Here is a 23,674-nt window from a genome sequence, read left to right on the forward strand (position 1 = left end):
CTTGACCACCATGCACAGGGAAGAGCAATGGATCGGGGAGGGGGCCAGCAGAACACCTAGCCTGACCCTAAAGTTTAAGAGTCTCACATTTTAACTGTTGCTCAGAAGGCAAGGGCACCCCACTCCAGTACTCTTGCCTGGAAAATTCCATGGATGGAGGAGCCTGGTAGGCTGCAGTCCATGGGGTTGCTGGGAGTCAGACACGACTGAGCGACTTCACTTTCACTTTTCACTTTCATTCATTGGAGAAGGAAATGGCAATCCACTCCAGTGTTCTTGCCTGGAAAATCCTAGGGACAGGACAGCCTGGTGGGTTGCCGACTATGGGGTCGCACAGAGTCAGACACAACTGAAGTGACTTAGCAGCAGCAGCAGCTCAAATGGGAGTGGGTGAGACCAGCCACAGAGACAGAATCTCATTAACATCTGGGTTGAAAGGACACACTCAAGGTGTGAGGAGCTTCAAACCCAGCCCAATGTTGCTATGCTTCTGGAGGGCAGTTCTCATGGTGACTCAGATGGTGAGGATTGAAGTCTTGATTCTGCTCCTTGGCAGGCTGTGTTGACCCTGGGGAAGTACCATCCTGTTTAAAGTTTCACTTTCCCTCATGATGAAAAGTGGGAGAAATGGAGTTGATGTGTGGATCAAATGAGAATGTTTGTAAAATTCTCACACAGTATGTCAGGAAATGTTAGTTGTCACCATGGGGTCTGCCCAGAAGCTTCTCTCTGAACTGTGTTGGTTGGCTTGGGCAATATTCTTAAGGTTGAGGGAGACTCTTCAGAGGCAGGATGGTACAATGGTGGGAAGCACCAGGCTATGCAGTCAAATGGCCATGGTTCAATGCCTGGTTTTGCCAACCAGGCCAACTTGGACAAGTGATTCAACTTCTTTGGGTCTCAGTTTCCTCATTGATAGAATGGGGATGATATGAAAATGGTTGTTGAAAGACAAAATGAGGTGATACCAGTAGAATGCTTGGTACATATTACACATATCATAATACACGTATTAAGTACTTGGTGAATACAAGCTAATAAGTGTCAGTTGCTCAGTCATGTCTGACTCTTTGCAACCCCATGGACTGTAGCCCGCCAGGCTCCTCTGTCCATGGAATTCTCCAGGCAAGAATACTGGAGTAGATTGCCATTCCCTTCTCCAGGGGATCTCCCCGACCCAGGGATTGAACCCAAGTCTCCTGAATTGCAGGCAGATTCTTGACCATCTGAGCCACCAGGGAAGTCCCTAATTATTATTATCTTTTATTTGTTGTGTTGTGACTTATTATTTCATTGAGTCTCCAAGGTGAATATTGAGGGTTAAGTTCATTTCAAGCAAGGCTTCTAACTTCTACCATCTATATTATGTTCAGCAGTCCCAGTGAGCTGGCACACTCTAGCCTAGGGCTGGACTCGGGCGCCCCAGCCCCATCCTGCTCTGCTGGGTGACACGCCATTAGGCTGAGCGATGGACAGCATCTCTGAGCCTCTGCTCACAGAAGCTGTGCTCTGCCCCTCCACCCACTTCCTCCTCCCCTTCATGCCACCAGACACACGCTGCCTGAGGCTGCCAGCAGCAGTGGGAGGGCACACCTCTGTAGGCCCTGGGTTAGTGCCCCAGCATTTTGCTCCCACACACCATGGCTGGTTTGCGGGTGCACAGACGAGCAGCCCGTCTAAGATGGGAGCTCCTGGCAGAAGACAGCCTGCGGATCTCTATCCTACAGGGTCCCTTAGCACACAATTGATCAATTACTAGAAGAAAGGGGTCTGGGATTTGACGTGTTAAGGACAGAAAAGTGAGCAGAAGGAGGTGCCCTTGGAACTTTGGCAAAGGACCAGAGCCAGGCCTTCCAGAGCCCAGGAGGCTCTGCCCAGCCTCAGGACTCCTAACAAGGCCAAGCCCTGCTCCACTGGTCTCTCTTAAACACACAGAGAGGACCTGCCGGCAGAGACAGACACAGCCCAGCTTGGGCTCGCTCATCTGGAGCAAGGTGTGCCTTTTGCTCTGTGGTGGGGCTACTGAGACCTAAGACCAAGTGCTGTACTGCTACTACTAATAGTAGCTATATACTATAGTAGCTAGGGCTTATTGAACGTTTAAAATGTGCTGCCTCTTTTCTCATAGTTTTAAATCCATTATCTCAGTCAATACTCACAACTGCTCTGTAAGGCATTATGTCATTTAGCAGATGGTTCATCTGCGGCTCCAAGAGGTTGTGTCACTTGTTCAAGCTCACACAGTTTTGAAAGAACTGAAACTAGCAGAGAATTCAAACTCTGAGTGTCTAGCAACAAACCCTGGGCACTTTCTGCTGAGATGGGGTGCTTTGCCACAGAGGAAGATGCCCTCAGCTCATCCTCAGCCCCAGCCCCATCCTATACATCGTCACAGCATTCTCCCTGTGCCACCTGGGGCCTCACACCTTTACCAGTTTCTCCTGGATTTCAAAGCTCTCTGTGTCCATTCAATCATGCAGGGACCCTGATTGAAACGTGTTTCTTTTTTGCCAGAGCAACCTGAAGTCATCTCTCTTCTCAATATATTTAAGAATTCTTTTTAGAATAAAGGGGAGAAGTCCGTTATCATTTTTCCATACCTACAGTATATTCAGGTAGGAATATTTAGGGCCAGTTTTATCTATGATATACTCTTTTAGCCATTAAAATAGATTTATGTGTGCTAAGTTGCTTCAGTTGTGTCCAACTCTTTGTGATCCTATGGAGTGTAGCCCTCCAGGCTCCTCTGTCCCTAGGATCCTCCAGGCAAGTATACTGGAGTGGGTTGCTGTGCCCTCCTCCAGGGTATCTTCCCCGATCGAGGGATCAAACCCAGGCATCATAAAAGGAGTATTTATATATTCATGCAAATATATTAATCTATACATGCAAATACATGAATATATTTGCATACACATATGAATATTCCTTGTATGATTCAATAAAACGATTTTTAGTTTATATTTTAGAAATAAACCAATCCACAGTGCTTTGTGCTTCATCTGGATTAGAACTGAATTAGTTCAAAAAGTAGTGTTTTCTTCTGTTGGGTGGGTGAAGATACACTGGAAGCCACCAGGGCCACAGAGCAGATCATAAGCAGGGCTTCGCTTGCATTCCCTGCTCCCAGCCCTAGGGGACTGAGAGTCAAAGCCACAATCTGCCTTCTTACCAGATCCTTGATTCATTCAACCACATCATCCCCAAACTGCCTCAGAATACTGTCTCATGTGGGTATTTTTACTCCTCAAGCCCAAGGAGCAATTAGGCATTTTAAATAATCACTTTTGCAATGACAGCACTATCCAGACCATTCTTGATCTTTAATCAAAGTTACCAGCAGGTGAATTCACAGCATTTGCCCGAAGGATGTTGCAATAGCTTACTGACTTCCTGTTTCAATATGACTGTCATTTCAACAGAACTACTCCCAGTGAGGAGAAAAGAAAATTCAAGTATGTGTGAAATCTAACTGAATGTAACAAAGATGATAATTCATGTTTTCCAAATGAATCAAAATATGAATCAAGCTTGGGGAATGTATTTGATCCTCTCAGGATTACATCACAGGTAATTTCATGCCCTCATAATGTGTTTCAAGACAGACATTTCATGTTCCCAGGGGCAACATCAGAAGCATTATTCCTAGGCTTTCAAGTGTCTACATGAGCAATGATGCCATAGTGGGAGCCCGAGAGTTGATTCATTACAGATACACTTTACTAACTATAAGCCAGTTGAAAATACACATCTTATGCTGATTTTTATCAGTCTCAGTGACAGTTCAGACAAGAAACAGACACTGACAGGAGACAGGAACCAAAATTGATCAAAAAACAAGATTCCCTTACATGACCTCAGAGGCCTTTATCAATCGTGTTCAGCTATGACAAACTAAAAATAGAGCAAGCTTTGAAACATGAATGTCACGGAGTCTTTTCAGACCTCAAGAGAAACTATGGTTCTCTCCTCCCCAGACTTCACACTCACACCAAGCTTTGCACATATTTTGTGCAAAAGGCCCTCCAAAGACTATCCACTGATCCCTATAAATCTATTGACACCGTGGATCTTTAAATCAAAATCTCTGTTGCACTCATGTAGGATTGAAATGAAAAGAAAACTTGTAATGGAGTCAGGGTCAGAAGAAAGTCTACCCTGACCTCTGAGAGAAGCCCTGAGAGTTTTTATTCTTGCTCTTACTTGACATGAGTGTGGCATAGTTTTCCTACAATGGCAGCAGGAAGGGCCTCCCCTTTCCCTCTCTATCAGCAGCTGAAGGAGGAACCATGCTGCGTCCAGGACAGTCATTCTGGACCTCTGTTCAGCAATGTAGTAAAAAATTCACCGTATACCCTACCACCCTGAACCTCAGTATTTCTCTCCTGACCAATCCTTGATCTCTCTTCTAAAACAAAGTAGCCATAAGCAACACATAGCAAAAAATAAAAGCAAAAACAAACAAACAAACAAAAAAAAAACGCAGCCTACTTTTACAACCGAGGTCTCCATAGGGCTTTGGAAAGGCGTAGGTATGGGAACTGGGAGATTACGTTTACAATGCTTATTTTCCTACTTGGCTGAAGAGGCCACATGATTGGTCTATGGGCCACTTGTATCATCAGCACCGAAGAAGAAGTTAAACTAGGAGTTTCCTGAGGTCCCACCCAGACCTGTGAATCAGAATCTATGCTTTTAAGACCCCACCTTCACCAATCCTTAAGCACCCTTGCCATTAAGAGCTTCTGGTTAAAGACTCATCTACTTGAGTTTTTTCAAGTTCCCAAAACAAGATAACGAACTCCAGCAGATATTGGCCCTAAAATAAACATCCGTAAACACCAGGAAGTCCTCGTAAAGTCAGAGGCAATACATTTCAATCCGAAGAACTCAAGCTTCAGTTCATCTGCGGAGATTCTCTCCCTGTCTTATTGCCTAACTTGAAGTAAAGCAGTTCCTAACATCCGGTACCACCATGTTCAATGCAACAGTGCTCCGCAACTTAACAAGTATGAGTCTGTGAAGGCCAAACAAAGTCCTCAGAACACAGCATTGTGGAGGACTTTTGTAATGATTGTTTTCATCAAGGGGATTTCATAGCTGGCTGAGTCACCCCTTATTCCATCCCACCCCCACCACAGCTCTTCCAAAGATTACTTAACCACCCTGGCTTTTAGACCTCATACCAAAGAAACCTGGTATCTTAGCCTTCAATGGAGAGAAACAATCATCAAGAAATGTTTGCCCTGCTAGTATATTGATCCCTTCCAATTAATAGATATTCATTGATGAGCTACTAAACGTTGGCACTGTGCTAGGTGCTGGGGGCATAACAGTGAACAAAACACAGAAGCTGCCCTGCTCAGTTGGACTGTCCAGTAAGGTCACCACTTCTGAAAATGATGTAATAGCTTTTTCCAAGGTCATCTGGCCTCATTGGCCATCTCCTGCTGGGGTTACAGTAGAACAAGAGCAGGGAGAGCCAGGTGACCTGCTTTGGCATTTGGAAATGACCAAGCTTGGAAAGAACTTCAACTCCCTTAAAAAACAGGGTTAGGGCAAGAATAGAGATGCAGATGTAGAGAAGAGACTTGTGGACACAGTGGAGGAAGGAGAAGATAGAACAAATTGAGAGAGTAGCGTTGACATACGCATATACTACTGTGTGTAAAATAAACAGCTTTGATGCCTTGTGATGACCTAGATGGGAGGGACGGGGGATTGGGAGGGAGGCTCAAGAGGGCGGGAATATATGTCTACATACAACTGGTTCACTTCTTTGTACAGCAGAAACCAATACAACATTGTAAATCAATTATCGTCCAATCAAAAATAAATAAATTAATTAATTAATTAAAAAAGGAAAACCAGGACTGGTCCTCCTTTCTCCAACAACCCCAAGCCCTTGCCTTCATGGGAAACCCTCACCAAGACCTGGAGTTGGCAGCCATGAGTTTCACAAAGCAGCCTCAGCCAAAACCAATCTCCACGCAGGACAGAATAAAGCAGCTGGTTGTCTGGATGGCTGCATGTCTCTCTCTGAGACAATAGTGTGTTTATGTGTCAGAGGGTTAGGGGCAGGTTAACATAAAACCCACCGTAAACAGAGCTGTTAATTCAGTTGCTGGCAGGGGCTTCTGTTATCTTCTGAATACCTTCCAGAGGGTATAAGCCCTACCTTTTCATTTGAGTTGGCAGCAGAGTTATTTTTTTGCACCTGTTGCTCTGCTCCAATAACAACGCAGTTAAGCATTGATTTGTTGGAAAATAAACAGAAAAAAGCAAAGAAAGGCATCTGCCCAAACAGCCTGAGCTGGTTTGACAGAGCATTCATGCCAATTTGTTTTTCCTATAAAAACCAAAGAAAAACCTGCGCTTTCAGTTTGAATGCTGTCCTCCCACTCCCTAAGAAGAAAAGGTGGTATCGAAGAGACCAGCCAGAGCTGGCAGGGCCCAGGAGCCAGAAGACACTGTACTTTTCCATTGGCTGGTTCTACGAGGGCGCTGAGGGGTATCTGAGATCTGTAGAATGACATGGCCAGCCTCCAGCCAGCCCAGGTTAAGATCCTGAATCAGATTAACAAGGCCAGAGAAGGGGCTGCCAGGGTATGATCATAACCCAAACCACACTCTTCCAAATGGTTGATTTCCGAAAGTCAGTAAGTTCGGGGAGTAGGTGTGGTCTCTGGGTTACCTCCCTGAGCAGAAACTCAGCGTGGCTCTCCCAAAGGCTTCTTTCATCCAGCCCTGGGCGATGAGCATAATTTGAAAACCCCCAGTCCCTGGACCGTAGCTTTCCCAATGGGGAAAGGAGGTTAGCCATACCTACCTCCAAGGCAAGCTGTGTAGACTCACTCATGTCCTGCCAAGTGACTTGAGATCCCAGGTGTCCTGTCGAAAGGACCTAAGATGTTCACTGTATGATGCACGCGTTAATTCAAGCATCACCGCGCTCTCATTTCCCAACAGTTTGTCAATATCACATGATGTGCTCAAGCCAGAAAGGGCTACAAAGAGCTAAATAAATCACTCAAAGGGAGATCATGACAACACTAATTAAGCGGTGGCATCATCACCCAGACTTCAACACACACTGTCAGGCGAAGCCTCTTAATATCTCTTTTTTAAGCCTTGAGCAGAAAACCTGGGACATGTGGGCAATGTGTGATGTTCCCCAAGATTACCACCTCCCCGCAGCTTTCTCTCAGCCACTGGGCTTTCATTATCACCACACCATTGGCTTAATGGGGAGGGGAGGTCACAGCAGTGGGGGAAGCCTCCGAAACGCCTCTTCTCAAGGAGCGTTAAGAACAGGGTGTTCTGACAGAGGAGGGATACGGCTGGCTGAGCATTCCCAAGCATTCTTGTCATGAGCAGGGCAGGGAGTGGACTGCCTCGGAACCAAATTGGGCAGCCAGAAAAATAAAAGATTTAACAACACCCTCAGTTGACTGAAAAATAAATAAGACCCAGGACGCAGGAATGTGGGAAGGGTGGAGGGAGGTTAAGAGGCTGGAATTGGAGCCAGGGAGGGTTGGGATGGACTGGGACAATGGATTTGACCAGGTCGAGATTAAAGTTTCTTCCCAGAGAAAGACTGAAATGCCCCAGTCAGGGAAAGATCAACAGCCACCAGTTTGGGATCTCCAGATCATATAATTACAAAACAGCAGTCAAAATTATGACGAGGATGACAGTTTATATTTATTGAGTGTTTATGATGTGCCAGGCATTGAGCTAGGCTTTACAGGAATTGTCTCATTCACTCCTTGCAAAAACTCCAGACGTGGATACTAATATTATCTCCATTTTTACAGAAAAGGAGGCACAGAGAACTTGAGTAACTTACTCAAAGACACAAAGCTAGTAAATGGTTGGATGTATAATAACAAATGCATTGGGGTGTGGAGGGAGTGCCATATAACTTTTCGTAGCTTTGAAAATGGACTCTTGTATTTCCAAAGACAAGGTGATTGTCTTTTAGGATTGCACACTTTTATTTTTGAAACTGAGCTCCTTTAAGTACAGCTGTATAATTTTTTGTTCCCCAAATGTGAGCGTGAAGCATACTAAGCATCCTTGTGCCCTTAGTTAAAGTTATTTTAGTGTGCATCTGTGTGGATGCTACAGAAACACCCGTTCATGTCCACCCAAACCCATCTGTCAAAACTTCAGCCTGGCTTCCAGTTGAAAGCCCCAGATTGACTCAGCGATTGGGTTTGGCTGCTTGAAGTCACCTCAGACTTATTAGCCATGATAAAAGAGCAATAATAATCACAAGGAAATTGAAAAATTAAGGGGAAATTAGGCCTCCTTTGGAAAAGCATCTGACGACTAAGCCATCACACACGAGTCCTGATGTCAGACCCACTGTGTTATGGACATCACCCCAATGAGGGGAGGGCTCTGGGAGCCTGCATTCCATCCCTCTGAGAAGTCTAGGAAAGTTCTCCCCGACCTCCATCATACCCATGACCCTGCAACTGTTTGTAAAAACATAGCCATAAAACAGATAGGACTTCACTAGACTCATTCCAGCATCATCTTTGCAACTTAAGAAACAAATAATACATGAATTTTCTCATGTTGTTAGAGCATCTCCTCTTTAGAAGAAGTAGGGTTTTCTCTTTGTACAGACAATCATTAAACAACCATAAACAAAAAGTCGTATTCCTTTCTAGAGACTTGCTGCAAGACCTATAGACTCTAGGCATACCAGATCTCATTTTCCCTTCCAGAACACACTTCATTCTGCTTCCTCTAGCTCCCTGACCTGTAAAGTAAGCCCTCTGGAAAGTAACACATGAAAATACTCCTCAGCAAGGCAAGCAACTTCCAATCAGAAAGGTTTTCCCAGGGATCAAATCCCTTCCAGCTGATTATTCAGGTATTCCTCCCCTTGCTTCAGTGGACATCTTTGACACTCAAAATGATCAAATCAAAACAGCCAAGGTCAGCTAGATGAGCATGATAAGGAGGAGCCGGGGTTCTCCCTGCAGAGTCCCAGCATCAGGAGTTGTCACACATTTGAATAATTTCATCATATCCAGCTACGTGACTGGCAGGACTCAGTGCAAAAGGAAAATCCAGAGCCCCTTGTCCCAAATGTGTTAAGAACTTCAAGACAGCAAAAACAGAGTGCTAAGCCAAGCACAGGTGCTTTCTAGGTGTTGGATCCTGTATGACCGGGGTGGCTGTATTTCGCTGACCCCAGCCCTGTCCCAGGGGTCAGTCCCAACTCTTGCCTTTATCCATGCCCTTGCTCTTTCATCATGGAAGGCAGGGAGACACTTTGCTGTCTAAAGCTCCTAAAGGAGTTAGGAGAATCAAGCAAAATATGACATGGAACATGCCTGTAATAGCACCTGGCTTACGGCAGCACTCAACAAAGGTTAGCTATTATTAGCATGATTATTATTATTGTTATTATCTTCATGATGCCAGGGTCCTTTGACAACTCCAAAGCTATCCATAGACAAGAACGATGGGTGGGAAGAAAACACACCCCACTCTGATAGAAACTATTTATTAGCTACTGCTGTTCATCAGTCGTGTGTGAGAGAGTGCTATAAGTTAGGGACTCTTAGCCTTCTCTTTATACTGTGAACCCATCTTGCAGTCCACTGAGGATTATGGACTCCTCAAAATAACACTTTTGAAATGACAAAGTAAAATACTAAGATTAGAAAGGAAGTTTATATTGAAATACAATTTTCAAAATGCTTTTAGAAATAAATGTGTGATAACATAAAAATATATGTGCTTCTCTGCTGTTGTTCAGTCACTCAGTCGTGTCTGACTCTTTGCAACCTGATGGACTGCCGCACTCCAGGCTTCCCTGCCCTTCACTGTCTCCCGGAGTTCGCCGAAACTCATGCCCATTGAGTTAGTGATAGTGTACTAATGTACTAAGCTTCTTTCTTAGTACATTAAGCAAGAATAGCTAGTGCAGGTTCAACAACTTCCATGACATCAAAGTAGTGATGAATATTGATATTTTAAGACATCTGTAGCAAGTGCAATGTGATATAAAAATATCTGTAATTTCTCTGCGTGATAATCAGTTACAGCTATTGCTACTGAGGAGTTTAGTATGCCACACTCGTACTGAAATTGAATCGAATTCACATTGAATATTAAATTTTAAATTACTGAAAGTAAAAATTTTATTTGTTTTCACATTCAAGTCCACAAAGCCTCTGATTTCTCCCATGGACACTAAGAGATCCTTGGATCCCGGGTTAGAAACCTTTCCTGTTTTTGTAGCAAGGGCTGCTTGTTTAATTCAAAGAGCCTCTAGCTACCACCTCTACATGGCCAGAAGCCTCATTTGAACAATTTACAGGAGGTAGATCCCATACTGCCTTGCCAAAATAAGTAGGAATTTTTTTCAAAGCCTCTAGAATACCCAGAGTAATTAATGCCTTAACTGCCATGGCCAGTAAGTATCTGGAGACTCAAGAATTTAAGGGGTGGGCAACATATATAAAGTTGTGACTAGTCATGTGGACTGCCGGGAAGGAGATCAGTTTCTTCTGGAGGCCTCTACATGCCAGACATCAAGACAGGATAAAAAAAAACGTGCTATGTACCTATCCCAAGTCTTCCTTGAGGCTCCCGTGGGTGGTGGTTTGCAGCCAGCTCAATACAAGGCTCCACTAAGAGATGCCCCTCCACAGAGCTCATCCTACCTCCTTGCTGCCCACCTTCCCCACTGAAAACCCCGCTGCCTTTCTTCCCCAAGGTCACAGCACAGAGCCAACGTCGATCATTTTGACAAACAAAATCCCAGAATTATCCAGCCACTCCTTCTCAAGAGAGACTCACTGAAAACACCCAGGTTGAGGACTGATCCTCCAACTCCATTCCACAATTACTAATTGTTTACTCACAAGTATGGGTCCAGATGCTTTCAGATTCTTTGTCTAATTTAATCCTTATAACAGCCTGTGCAGATGTTATTACCCCCATTTTCCAGATGAGGAAACTTATATTCTGGAGCTTAGATAATTCATCCAGTGTCATTCAGCTGCTCAGTGACAGAGTCGAATGTGAACCCAGGTGTTCTGACTTTAACCTCGTGTTCTTTCTACCACATTCCAACTGCTTGCAGGCAACAAAAACCCATAGCCTCCTGCCTCTTGAGAGACAGAAGCAGCCAAAGTCTACATTTCAGCCATGTTCCTCAAGCCACAGCCTCTGGTCAAGGGCGTTAGAAAGGTAAGCTAGGTGTCCTCTGATTTTCTCAGTGGACATAATTGAGGCAGAGGCTGAATTGAGGCCAAATCTCAAGTCCAGCTGCGAAGAAAACAAGTCTTGTCAGTAGATACCCATGGAGACAGGCTGACATAATCTTCACCTTTCAGGCCCCACTTACCTCCTCCAATAGAATATATCATTAGTCTTTATGAGAGAATTTTTTTAAAGGTTCCTCAAAGGGACCCCCCAAAAACTCTTTGAGACAGTCATATGCTCCAAGCCCTATTGTCATATTTAGGAATAGAAGACCTCTTTCATATTCCAACAGATACTTGATAGACTTTGGGAAAAAGTCTGCATGAGGTCAAGAAAGGGATGGCAGGTGAGCTGAAATTTCTCAAATCCACAATGGGACCAATAAAGGTCTAGCCCCAGAGGCCCTTTATGTGGTGTCTATGACATAGAGTGAGGGGTATGTGGCTGAAGAGGAACTTCTAAATTCCCCACAATCACGCCCATAAAGCCCTAACCCCCAAGGCCGTTTGTGTGGTGACTATGATACAGAGTGAGGGGTACGTGGCTAAATAGGAACTTTTAAACTCACCACAATCACAACATCAAAAAAAAAAAAAGTGTGCATCTGGACAAGGACCTACAAAAGTAAAAATAAGTAGTTATTATAATAGTGGGGTTCGTGCGGTAGTCTAATAGTCCAGTAATCAAAATATTATAGTAGGCCTGTTGGCTCCTTTTGATTTGGGACTTGGTTTTCATCAGAGGCATGTTTGGAATGTATGAAGCATGTTTAAAATGCTGGTCATATTTAAAATAGACAGATACCCTTAATAATAACAAAGATGCTGCTGAAAAAGGACAGGAAGGAAACTCTTAGGGCCAGGGTGTTGGGGAAAATTGGAAGAGAAGACATAATATGAATCCAATGAACCAGAACAAGGGGCTCAGCCCCGTGAAACAGACCAAAGACAGAATGTGGTTAGGTGCTAGTGAAATCAATTTTCAAAGGAGTATTTTACAGGGTATCTCTTTTAAAACAAGGCCAATTAGAGCCCTGGGAGCCTCTTTAAATGGGCCATCCTGCTTGACTCTATTACAAGCTCTGATTTTTCCAGACTTAGGCCGAGGGCCTCTGTAAAGACTGGACTCTCCAGGTGGGCTGCTCAGTGGCTGGGCCAGCCATGTTCCTCTTCTGATGACCCCTCAGGTCTTCCTCTGTAGGAGGTGAGCCCACACCCATCCAATCTACCCAGTAATTCATGGACAATCAGTCAAGTGAGCTGACCAGCACCACACAGTCTGAGTGGCCTCCATGGGGGCCTGAATATCCACCTTTCAGCCAGCTGCTTTGGGGTTTTACAGAAGAGGGCATTAGAGTGCCTACCCGGGTACACCAGCGGCTTCCAGTGGTCACAAAACAGTCAGCTGCATCTGCTTCTATACTCACACTGACTCCGGATAAATGAGACAATTGATAAAGACGGGATATTGTCATGGGAACTGACTCCAGCACCCCTAGGAAAGTCGCCCGGTATCCAGTCTGCAGTACCTCCACCAGGCATATCCCTGGGCCAAAATTCTGAAGACCCCAAGGAAGCCGTTCCGACTTGAGTTCCGACTGGTCTTCTTTCCTGTCTCATCCTTAGGAGGGCATCTCTCATCCCATTCTCAGCTTTCACAGCCTCAAGTTAAACCTGCTGACCTCTAGACGTAGCTAGCTTTCCCCAGTCACCAGGTTCTGAGGACCGAAGTGTATCTTCAGGATGATCAGGTTTCAAAATGAGGGATCAAAAGCCCAGAGAGGTGGTGTGTGTTGCTATGGGCACATAGTTTTGCTGGGACTACAAAAACCAGGTCTCCTCAATGCCAGTCCGGGACTGTCCTACACCCTGCCTTGTCTACATTGTGCTCCCATCACTCAAAAACATGAGTCTGGAATTCTTCAAGGAGAATTCGTAAAGACATTTTTTTTTCCTTCTGAAGTCCAATAATTCTTTAATCAAATAACTCTGAGGGATCCATGAAAACTTCTACTCTGGCACATCTTAGCTTCCTGACGTCAAAGCCACTTGGCTTGAATACACGTTCCATCTGAACATGACCCAGTCTCCCTCACTGCACCGTATTTCCTGCACAGCTTAATAGCCTGGGGCTCTAAAGCCCTGTCTGATTTAAATAAACATAATAGTCACACATATCTAATAAGAGCACAATTGCTGCTCCTCAAAACAAATCATATGATTTAAAATCCTATTATGAAAAATTAGATAAGAGCATATTAAATAAAGTTTATTATCTTCCCTGTCGCTTCAGTGATTGTGCAACAGATTTAAGAGAACCCCAATATGACAGGGCTGCCGTCCTCAGTCTTCAGACGACCACCCGCCGCGCACTGCCAGCGTGCCTCACCCCGGCTAAGAGCTCAGCATGGTCGGTTACCCGGTAACACAACCAGGGTGAGAAGCCAGGTCTCCAACACCAAAGCTGCATGGAGCTGAAGCCTCCCAACTGGGGCCTCACCCACAACAGAAATGATTGTCACTTCAATTCTACCAGAGAGGGATCTTAACAAGAGAAATGGTCTGAAACGGCAGAAAAAGGTTATCACCAAAAATCACGTTCCGACTTTTTATTTGATTCCTCCAAACCGTGGCATTGCTTCTCAACTGTGTTAGCAGTTTCTACCACGGCGTTCTCAGTATCCACCCCACCCATCTCCCAGAGGTCTTTGAAAATCCCATCTGTTCCAAAGGACTTAGGGAGGACTCTAACTGGAGGAAGCGAGGCAAAGACTGAACCACTTTTGAATGATTCGTGTAAACCTCTGCGACTGGGCTTAATGCTTGAACATTAAACAGGGTTCCTACACTGAGTTTTCAAAAAGCAAGATGGTCTAAAGAACACAATTCAGGGCTAACCTTAATTTAGGGGTGGGGAGTAGGTGGGGATAAGGAAGAAATAAAACCTTACAAGAATCCACAACACTAAATTCTACTTCCTAGAAGTGAACTTTGACCCACAGCACTCACATTCTGGCCTAGGACCTGATTTGAGTCCCTTCTAGTTTCTGGTTAGCTAACTGAATGCAGTTGAGTAAATAGTTTAGCCTCTCAGTTTCCATTTTGTCTCGGCCTTTGAAATCATCAAAAAGGTACTGAAAGAGGATCTGCATAAAGTTAGTGAGTTAAAGGGAGCACAAATGTGGAATCATGAGTGTGAACACAAGACTTCTCAGAGGTCCAGAAAGACCCAAGGCATTTCCATCTGGGGGCACTCACAGTATATTTTTTTTAAAAAAGCAAAAAAAAAAAAAAAAATCAAAAAGGCATTGTTTGAATTTAACAAATAGATGCTTTTTAACTCAAAAGAAAAAATATAATTGAATTTGAGATTTTTCATATGTACAAGGCCTGGATCTAAGGCATCACACTCCCCACAATCACCCTAAAAAGTTTCCAAATAATGCCACCATCTTGAACAGTAACGCACGAGAACTGAAAGCACAGTTGTTCCCTCAATGTTTCTTTCTTCTAAAGTGCCTCTATAAAATAGTTTGGAAATATGGAGGATTATCTCCATTATATTTATTATTCTTTCAAATGTGATCACACATTTTCAAACGACCTTCATTTCATGTTCCACTGTTTTTAAAGTCTGTCCACATAAGCCATTAGTGATGGTGCAGAAATAATGTAATCCTACACAATTTCAGGTTATAAAAAGATGAATCTGATGAGTTATTTCATAGTCTTTGGACTCAAGTCCTCAAAAAGAAGATTAAATGCAGCCTTCTACAAAATCCAAATGCAGCTATTAAAGTCATTCTCCTTTTTTTTAGAATTAAAGATTATTCACTTTTATAGGGCTACATAAAATCATTCTTAAAATCTCTTAAGAGCCTTTCCTGGTAGTATCCCTTACCCCTAAAATTCTTCCTAATAACACAACTTCATCTCTCCTGTTGGAAATCAACTCTTCCCTTGACTTCAGTGGAATTAGCACATGGCCACTCATGAGCCCCAACTACACTTTTATGCAATGAAAAGCTCTATCTAAACACATTCTCACAATCATGCCTACAGAATAAACTCCTGAACTAGACATTCCATTGAAAAGTTCTCCAGTCCAAACATTCACTCCCTTTATCCCTGTTATTAAGGTCAGTGTCACGAGACACCTGTGAACTTAGGCCCAGCAGCTTATGCTTCATCGTAACAAGATCATGCGCCCACCATCCCAGCAATATGCTAAATCTTGCCAAAGACAGATGGTGAAAATGTCACTTTCTGACTCGGCATCGCCATTACCAACAAAAAGATGGTCTACCCACCGTTTCCAGTTCTATCCACATGGAGGCCAATACTTCTCCATTGTGACCAAACAAAATCAAAAGAACCCCTGTCTTAGAAGACATTTGGTGCCGCTGACTCACGTCTGCCTGTCTGGTCACAGTGTCCCGTCATGGAACAAAGGGCTGGTCTGTCCCCTTATGATATGGCAAAACTCTTTGCCAAAATTGTTATTGTTTTCTGGACAGAGGTGTGCCACGCTCCCCAATACCCTTGCCTACCCACGCTGCCTGAACACTTTTTCTAATTTGAGTGCATACACCTTTGCCTGTTTCCAGCCATTTTCCAACACCAGAATATACTGAAGATGAATCTGCCTTTGCCTACAACTAATGGAATGAGTCAGGAAAATCACCAACAGAAGACATCTCTAGAAAATGAGAATGTGTGTTCTGAGCCCCAACAGCAATTTAGCCAACCAGTTCGTCACTGAGAAGAACCTGTCCCAGCTTTCAGAATTTCACAATTCAATCCAGGGAAATGGCTTTGTCACAAAAAGAGAGGGAAACCAGGGGACTTTTAAATTCAGTGATTGGAAGCCCAGACTCCATGCAGGGAGTTCAGATAGCACTCAAAATCAGCCTGCCGCCCTCCAAAATCAAATCCTAAGACGACCCAGGGAGGTGAACAGAGCTGAGGCACGTTCACTTCCTGCCAGCTGCCTCCGGGAGTCTCTTATTTACCTCTGTCTGATTCAAGGCAGGTTTCACTTTCCACTCAGGTATTTAAATTCCAGACTCCAAAGAAGGTTTAAAAGTAAGGACTTACCTCATCTACCTAAAGATTCTGGGTGGAAAATCCAATAGCTGTGGCGAATGGAGGGAAGACTGCTAGAAGCACTCACGCCAGCTTGAACGGGGACAGGGAACCGGGAGTGTTATCACGTCTGAGCCCTCATCAGAGTGAAGATCAATGCACATGACAATAATTTTAAATCATTTTGTAGGATGTTAAGCAATAAGCCACCAACCGGGAATTCCCTAAGTCACTTCCCCCTCTTCTGATTGGCTGCCGGGCCCTTTAAAAAAATAAAATAAAGGATTACAAACATTTGCTCATTTGCATTTGGCCAACTCACACGTTAGTGTTCAAACAAAACAGGTCTAACCAGGTTATGCCTGTGTCTCGAGAACAGAGAGACAACCTGTTAATGGATGAGGAATTGATTTGGTGGTGACTGTTCTTTTCAGCTTAAAGGGTGTTTCAGGTGAAAAACACCAGGCTTGCTCCCCAAAGACACCACCAGGAGGGGAGACTGTAAATGCGATGTGAGCAGAAGCTCAAATCTGGAGGAGATGGTGGTATAGGGGATTCAGGGGCTCTCTTAAACCTCTGTCTTCATATACTAATTTGTGTTCAGTCCACTCTGGTTCATCATCAAGATCTTTTCCCTGCCACACAGACAGCAAGTTTTTATGGGGCTCCCGGCCAGGTTGCTGGAAGCATAAATTCTTTCTCCAGGCACCATGATTACCTCCTTGACATGGACCCTTGGTAATTTCAGTGGACTTTGAAAAGCCCATCGCCCTGGTCCCAGTAGTGAGCTTTGGAAAATTTGAAGGAAGGGTCCTGGGAGGGAGAGTCTACCCTGAGTTGACAAAGTAGAAGAGTCAGCTGTCAACAACGCAAAAGCCTGACTATCTGGTTGTCTGCTTAGCCAGATTCTTCCTCTTGACACTTCCATGGTCTTTTGTTTTTTAACTATAAATCAACCCTCCCTATAGGAGCTCGAGAGAGAAAAACCAAGATGCTGAAACTAGAAATATAACAACACACTTTGGGCAAGAAGATGGAATTTGAGGGAGGATCCGTGGATTTCAAATATCCACACAATTCCCACCCCCCTGGCCAAGGGCCTGCTTTACTGGCTCACAGACGCCCCTCCTCCAATTTAGGTGAGTGTCAGCTCCTGGCAAGGAAAAATACTATGAACTTTCTCTCTTGGGTCTCCTTGGACACTGGCCTGGCATGAGCTAAGTGTCTAAGCGGATTTCTTTAACTCACCAGGCCTCCCCTCTATGGGAGGGGAAAGGGAATTTGGGTTTTGGCAAAGAGACAAAGATTTTGTGATCAAAACCAAGAAGTTCCTTGTACAAAAAAGGAAAGTCTGTATATGGGCAACGACTGAATAGAACAAAAAGTAAGCCATTGCCCAACAGGAGATGGACTAGTAAGTGGACGGTAGCAGTCTTTTTTTGCTGGTTGTCCTAGTGTGGGCACCGTGTTTGCTGAGGTTCTGGAAGGTGTCAAAGACTTGGTGGGAGGGTAGGTCCAGGAGGGTCTCAGAACTCAGGCAGGTCCTGAAGATTTTGAAAGTTTTGGAAGTACAGTTTAAGGGGGCTCTGAAAAACGCGTCTATCTCCCCGGCTTTCACTAAACATTCCCACCATTCCCTACCTTCAACCTGCGTGTTTTCCAAAGGCCTTGTTAAAACACAAATATCTGATACACATAGTAAATGTCATTATTGCCCATTATCACATTAGCCCTAATTAGTCTATCAGCTCCAGATCTGAGAGCAAGGCCCTCAGGGAGCAGACTGGGTTTTGCTTAAAGGATGAATCATGAGCAATCTGAACTAGCAGCCCCACCCACTTCAGGGGGGTGCCGTGTGTATGTGTGCACATGTGTGTGTGCAGGTGTGCGTGTGTGTGTGTGTTTGTGGGAAGGGGTGGTGGGGTGTTATGAGTACCAGTGTAACGCCAGGAAGCAAACTTGATCTTCTTTACAGTTTTGCCTGATATTAACCAGGGGCATATGTGGGAGGTAGGGGGTGTGTAATCAAGAAGTGGTTAACTTCAAAAACAACTCCAAAAGTGATGTGATTCTCAGGTCTAGTCCCAGCCACTTTTAATTGCAGGCTCTTTTATTAATATTTCTAGTTGAAGAGTTCCAGTTACATCTCCAATGTCTTCATCCACTCTTACCCTGCTCATTTTCTATCAGAGGACTACTTCATTAAAGGCATTCCTGAAAAGAGACATTTGAGGATGGAAATGATGAAAGGGGAAGGAACGATGTCACCCCATTCTCATAAACCACTTTATTTGTGGAGTCTTTATGTATATATCAGATCAGATCAGATCACTTGCTCAGTCGTGTCCGACTCTTTGCAACCCCATGAATCACAGCACGCCAGGCCTCCCTGTCCATCACCAACTCCCAGAGTTCACTCAGACTCACATCCATCAAGTCAGTGATGCCATCCAACCATCTCATCCTCTGTCGTCCCCTTCTCTCCTGCCCCCAATCCCTCCCAGATCAGAGTCTTTTCCAATGAGTCAACTCTTCACATGAGGTGGCCAAAGTACTGGAGTTTCAGCTTTATCATCATTCCTTCCAAAGAAATCCCAGGGCTGATCTCCTTCAGAATGGACTGGTTGGATCTCCTTGCAGTCCAAGGGACTCTCAAGAGTCTTCTCCAACGCCACAGTTCAAAGCATCAATTCTTCGGTGCTCAGCTTTCTTCACAGTCCGACTCTCACATCCATACGTGACCACAGGAAAAACCATAGCCTTGACTAGATGGAACTTTGTTGGCAAAGTAATGTCTCTGCTTTTGAATATGCTATCTAGGTTGGTCATAACTTTCCTTCCAAGGAGTAAGCGTCTTTTAATTTCATGGCTGCAGTCACCATCTGTAGTGATTTTGTAGCCCAGAAAAATAAAGTCTGACACTGTTTCCACTGTTTCCCCATCTATTTGTCATGAAGTGGTGGGACTGGATGCCATGATCTCGTTTTCTGAATGTTGAGCTTTAAGCCAACTTTTTCACTCTCCACTTTCACTTTCATCAAGAGGCTTTTGAGTTCCTCTTCACTTTCTGCCATAAGTGTGGTGTCATCTGCATATCTGAGGTTATTGAGATTTCTCCTGGCAATCTTGATTCCAGTTTGTGTTTCTTCCAGTCCAACGTTTCTCATGATGTACTCTGCATATAAGTTAAATAAACAGGGTGACAATATACAGCCTTGACAAACTCCTTTTCCTATTTGGACCCAGTCTGTTGTTCCATGTCCAGTTCTAACTGTTGCTTCCTGACCTGCATACAAATTTCTCAAGAGGCAGATCAGGTGGTCTGGTATTCCCATCTCTTTCAGAATTTTCCACAGTTTATTGTGATCCACACAGTCAAAGGCTTTGTCATAGTCAATGAAGCAGAAAGAGATGTTTTTCTGGAACTCTCTTGCTTTTTCCATGATCCAGCGGATGTTGGCAATTTGATTTCTGGTTCCTCTGCCTTTTCTAAAACCAGCTTGCACATCAGGAAGTTCACGGTTCACATATTGCTGAAGCCTGGCTTGGAGAATTTTGAGCATTACTTTACTAGCGTGTGAGATGAGTGCAATTGTGCGGTAGTTTGAGCATTCTTTGGCATTGCCTTTCTTTGGGATTGGAATGAAAATTGACCTTTTCCAGTCCTGTGGCCACTGCTGAGTTTTCCAAATTTTCTGGCATATTGAGTGCAGCATTTTCACAGCACCATCTTTCAGGATTTGAAATAGCTCAACTGGAATTCCATCACCTCCACTAGCTTTGTTCGTAGTGATGCTTTCTAAGGCCCACTTGACTTCACATTCCAGGATGTCTGGCTCTAGGTCAGTGATCACACCATTGTGACTATCTGGGTTGTGAAGATCTTTTTTGTACAGTTCTTCTGTGTATTCTTGCCATCTATTCTTAATATCTTCTGCTTCTGTTAGGTCCATACCATTTCTGTCCTTTATCGAGCTCATCTTTGCATGAAATGTTCCTTTGGTATCTCTGATTTTCTTGAAGAGATCCCTAGTCTTTCCCATTCTGTTGTTTTCCTCTATTTCTTTGCATTGATTGCTGAAGAAGGCTTTCTTATCTCTTCTTGCTATTCTTTGGAACTCTGCATTCAGATGTTTCTATCTTTCCTTTTCTCCTTTGCTTTTCACTTCTCTTCTTTTCACAGCTATTTGTAAGGCCTCCCCAGACAGCCATTTTGCTTTTTTGCATTTCTTTTCCATGGGAATGGTCTTGACCCCTGTCTCCTGTACAATGTCACGAACCTCATTCCATGTTCATCAGGCACTCTATTTACCAGATCTAGGCCCTTAAATCTATTTCTCACTTCCACTGTATAATCGTAAGGGATTTGATTTAGGTCATACCTGAATGGTCTAGTGGTTTTCCCTACTTTCTTCAATTTAAGTCTGAATTTGGCAATAAGGAGTTCATGGTCTGAGCCACAGTCAGCTCCTGGTCTTGTTTTTGCTGACTGTATAGAGCTTCTCCATCTTTGGCTGCAAAGAATATAATCAATCTGATTTCGGTGTTGACCCTCTGGTGATGTCCATGTATAGAGTCTTCTCTTGTGTTGTTGGAAGAGGGTGTTTGTTATGACCAGTGCATTTTCTTGGCAAAACTCTATTAGTCTTTGCCCTGCTTCATTCCATATTCCAAGGCCAAATTTGCCTGTTACTCCAGGTGTTTCTTGACTTCTTACTTTTGCATTCCAGTCCCCTATAATGAAAAGGACATCTTTTTTGGGTGTTAGTTCTAAAAGGTCTTGTAGGTCTTTATAGAACCGTTCAACTTCAGCTTCTTCAGCATTACTGGTTGGGGTATAGACTTGGATTACTGTGATATTGAATGGTTTGCCTTGGAAACGAACAGAGATCATTCTGTCGTTTTTGAGATTGCATCCAAGTACTGCATTTCAGACTCTTTTGTTGGCCATGATGGCCACTCCATTTCTTCTGAGGGATTCCTGCCCGCAGTAGTAGATATAATGGTCATCTGAGTTAAATTCACCCATTCCGATATACAAAGTACCTAACAATGTATCTGGTGCTTAATGGGTTCTTATTAAGTATTATTTCTTTTCTTTACTTGAAACTTAGCTAAACCTCCCTTAAAAGCAAAAACATCTTCCTCCTCCAAAAAAAAAAAAAAAAAAAGCTAGATTTTTAGGCCTGCTACATCCATAGAGAAATCCCTTCAGAGTATGAGGTGTTTTACCCTATGGTTAACTTCAATATGACACCACTTACATCAAATTAGACAGATGGATGGTTACAAAGATAGACAGACAGATGAATCAACGGATATCACATCCATAGAGAAATTCCTTTAAAGTATGAGGTCTTTTACTCTATGATAAAAGAGACAGCACTTATATCAAATTAGATTGATGGATAGATAGATAGAGATGATAGAATGGATGGCAGTCTTGATTTTTACAATCAAGACAAGCTTGATTTTTACAATCAAGCTACAAGGGCTTTCCTTGTAGCTCAGTCAGTAAAGAATCTGCTTGCAGTGCAGGAGACCTGGGTTCGATCCCTGGGTTGGGAAGATACCCTGGAGAAGGAAATGGCAACCCACTCCAGTATCCTTGCCTGGAAAATCTCACGGACAAAGGAGCCTGGTAGGCTGCCGTCCATGGGGTCACAAAGAGTCAGACACGACTGAGTGACTAACACTCACTTACTTACTTACTTGATTTTTAACTGAAAATGCCAGAAGTTGGATTTGATGATGAGACCTTCAACTGCAAGAGCATTAAACATATCAAGCATGTCATTCGTGGGTAAGTTTAACAGTTTAACCACAAAACCATTAAACATACCAGTCTGTTTATGAACACATTGTTAATTTCTCGAAAGTCATAACCTTCTCGAGGAGAAATCAGGCAAGAGTCTCATTATCCCATCAGAGTTCTAACCCAGTATAGGTTCCATTTGCTCTATGCTCCCAGGATCTCCTGGAGACTGATAAAGACCAAGGGAGGCAATGAGGTGATGAGAAAAAGCTGACTGCCTAGGTTTTAAGGATGCGAAGACATAAAACAGAGAGGCAAAGCAGCCTGCCCTCAGGTCAAGATCGAGATAATACCGAGAACTGGAACCAACTCTGCAAAGTCAATTACTCTGAAGAGAAACCTTCCTGGTTTCAAGTCTGTAACACTGTCTCAGACCTGTGCAAAGACACAGAGGCCTTGGGTCAAGTTGCAATGCTAGTTCCCATAAAAGAAAGAGTGGGGCAGAGCAAACCAAGCCGGATTGTGTGCAGTGACCTGGGGACCCTGAGTTCAGTTGAAAAGTCTACCAGGAGATCCACATCTCCGAATCAGTGAACCCCAGGGACCTTAATTCCTACACCAAGGCCAAGACAAAGAATCTCTCTGAGCCAAGTATCAAGCCCTAAGGGGTCGAGTCTTAATACCAACACAGGCTGTGGTTACAAGGTTAATGAGAGCACCGTGCTTGCTGTGGAAAAAAAAAAAAAAAAAAAAGGATGCTGGCTTACTTTACACAGCACCTTTTAACTAGAGGCCCTATATTTATTTTTGAAAGCAAACGTGTGTTTATATATGTTTCTGTCTATCATCCCCTCTTGATGACATGGAATTACCTCCAGGGCAGAATGTGGCAATTTAGTGAGAGCCACACAAGAATATTACTCTAGAATTGACAGGAACAAGAAACTCTGGTGAGAGGAGGGGGCTGATGTAAAGAATTATCTGGCTAAGGGGCTGCCTAGAATTAAATAAGGAACTAGGATTAATAAATATCATCTTGCCTCACACCCTACTCCCTCCTAAGAGCTGTGCTTCCAAAATCTTTCCATCTTTCTTAGATCTACTTCTCAAGGGTCTACAAATCCTCTGGGAGGCAGCTTCCTGGGCTCTGAAGGTAGCACTTGAGTTCCATTTGGAAGGTCTGACACTGACAGCTGTCTTAACAGCCATGTAAGCACTTTTTGACCATGTCTTTTGCCGTCACATTTGTGCCTACACACTGAGAATATTCTCTGCCAATGGAACGTCCTACTTGCCTGCTGAGGTGGGGATAAACTTGGTGCTGGAGTAGTGGCGGGTAGTTCACCATTTCTGGGAAAAAAAATGACCCAATGCATGTATACATATGTGCACACACACCCACAAATACACCTCAGGCATCTGGATGCATCACCAATGCACCAAAGATAAGTGTTCTGAACTTTCCTCTCATATTTTAATTATTCTCCAAGACATCGCGATTCTTGCCTTTTTAAATGCACTCCTGACCCGTTCCTTCTGCTTCACCTATATCTTATTACTCTCTTTCTGGCCTTATCTCTCCTCCCAGACAACTTTACGT

At 43.8% G+C, this 23,674-nt stretch overlaps 1 protein-coding gene and 1 long non-coding RNA gene across 4 annotated transcripts in view; both read right to left on the minus strand.

Moving 5' to 3' along the window:
- EHF (ETS homologous factor) overlaps positions 1–16,514 on the minus strand; it is a 43,899-nt gene extending 27,385 nt beyond the window's left edge. For 2 of the 3 annotated variants that reach the window (XM_014476746.2, XM_070383569.1), the window contains exon 1: positions 6,830–6,984. In XM_014476746.2, coding sequence (XP_014332232.2) covers positions 6,830–6,859 — 30 coding nt within the window. In that variant the 5' untranslated portion in view covers positions 6,860–6,984. Of the gene's footprint in view, positions 1–6,829; positions 6,985–16,331 lie in introns of those variants that run through there. The other variant, XM_070383571.1, reaches the window with a different exon arrangement.
- LOC138990988 (uncharacterized) overlaps positions 1–23,674 on the minus strand; it is a 426,908-nt gene that overhangs the window by 333,569 nt on the left and 69,665 nt on the right. The gene's annotated exons all lie outside the window — the stretch shown is intronic.

The sequence above is a fragment of the Bos mutus genome, chromosome 15 (genome assembly GCF_027580195.1).
Source record: "Bos mutus isolate GX-2022 chromosome 15, NWIPB_WYAK_1.1, whole genome shotgun sequence".
Classification (NCBI taxonomy): Eukaryota; Metazoa; Chordata; class Mammalia; order Artiodactyla; family Bovidae; genus Bos; species Bos mutus.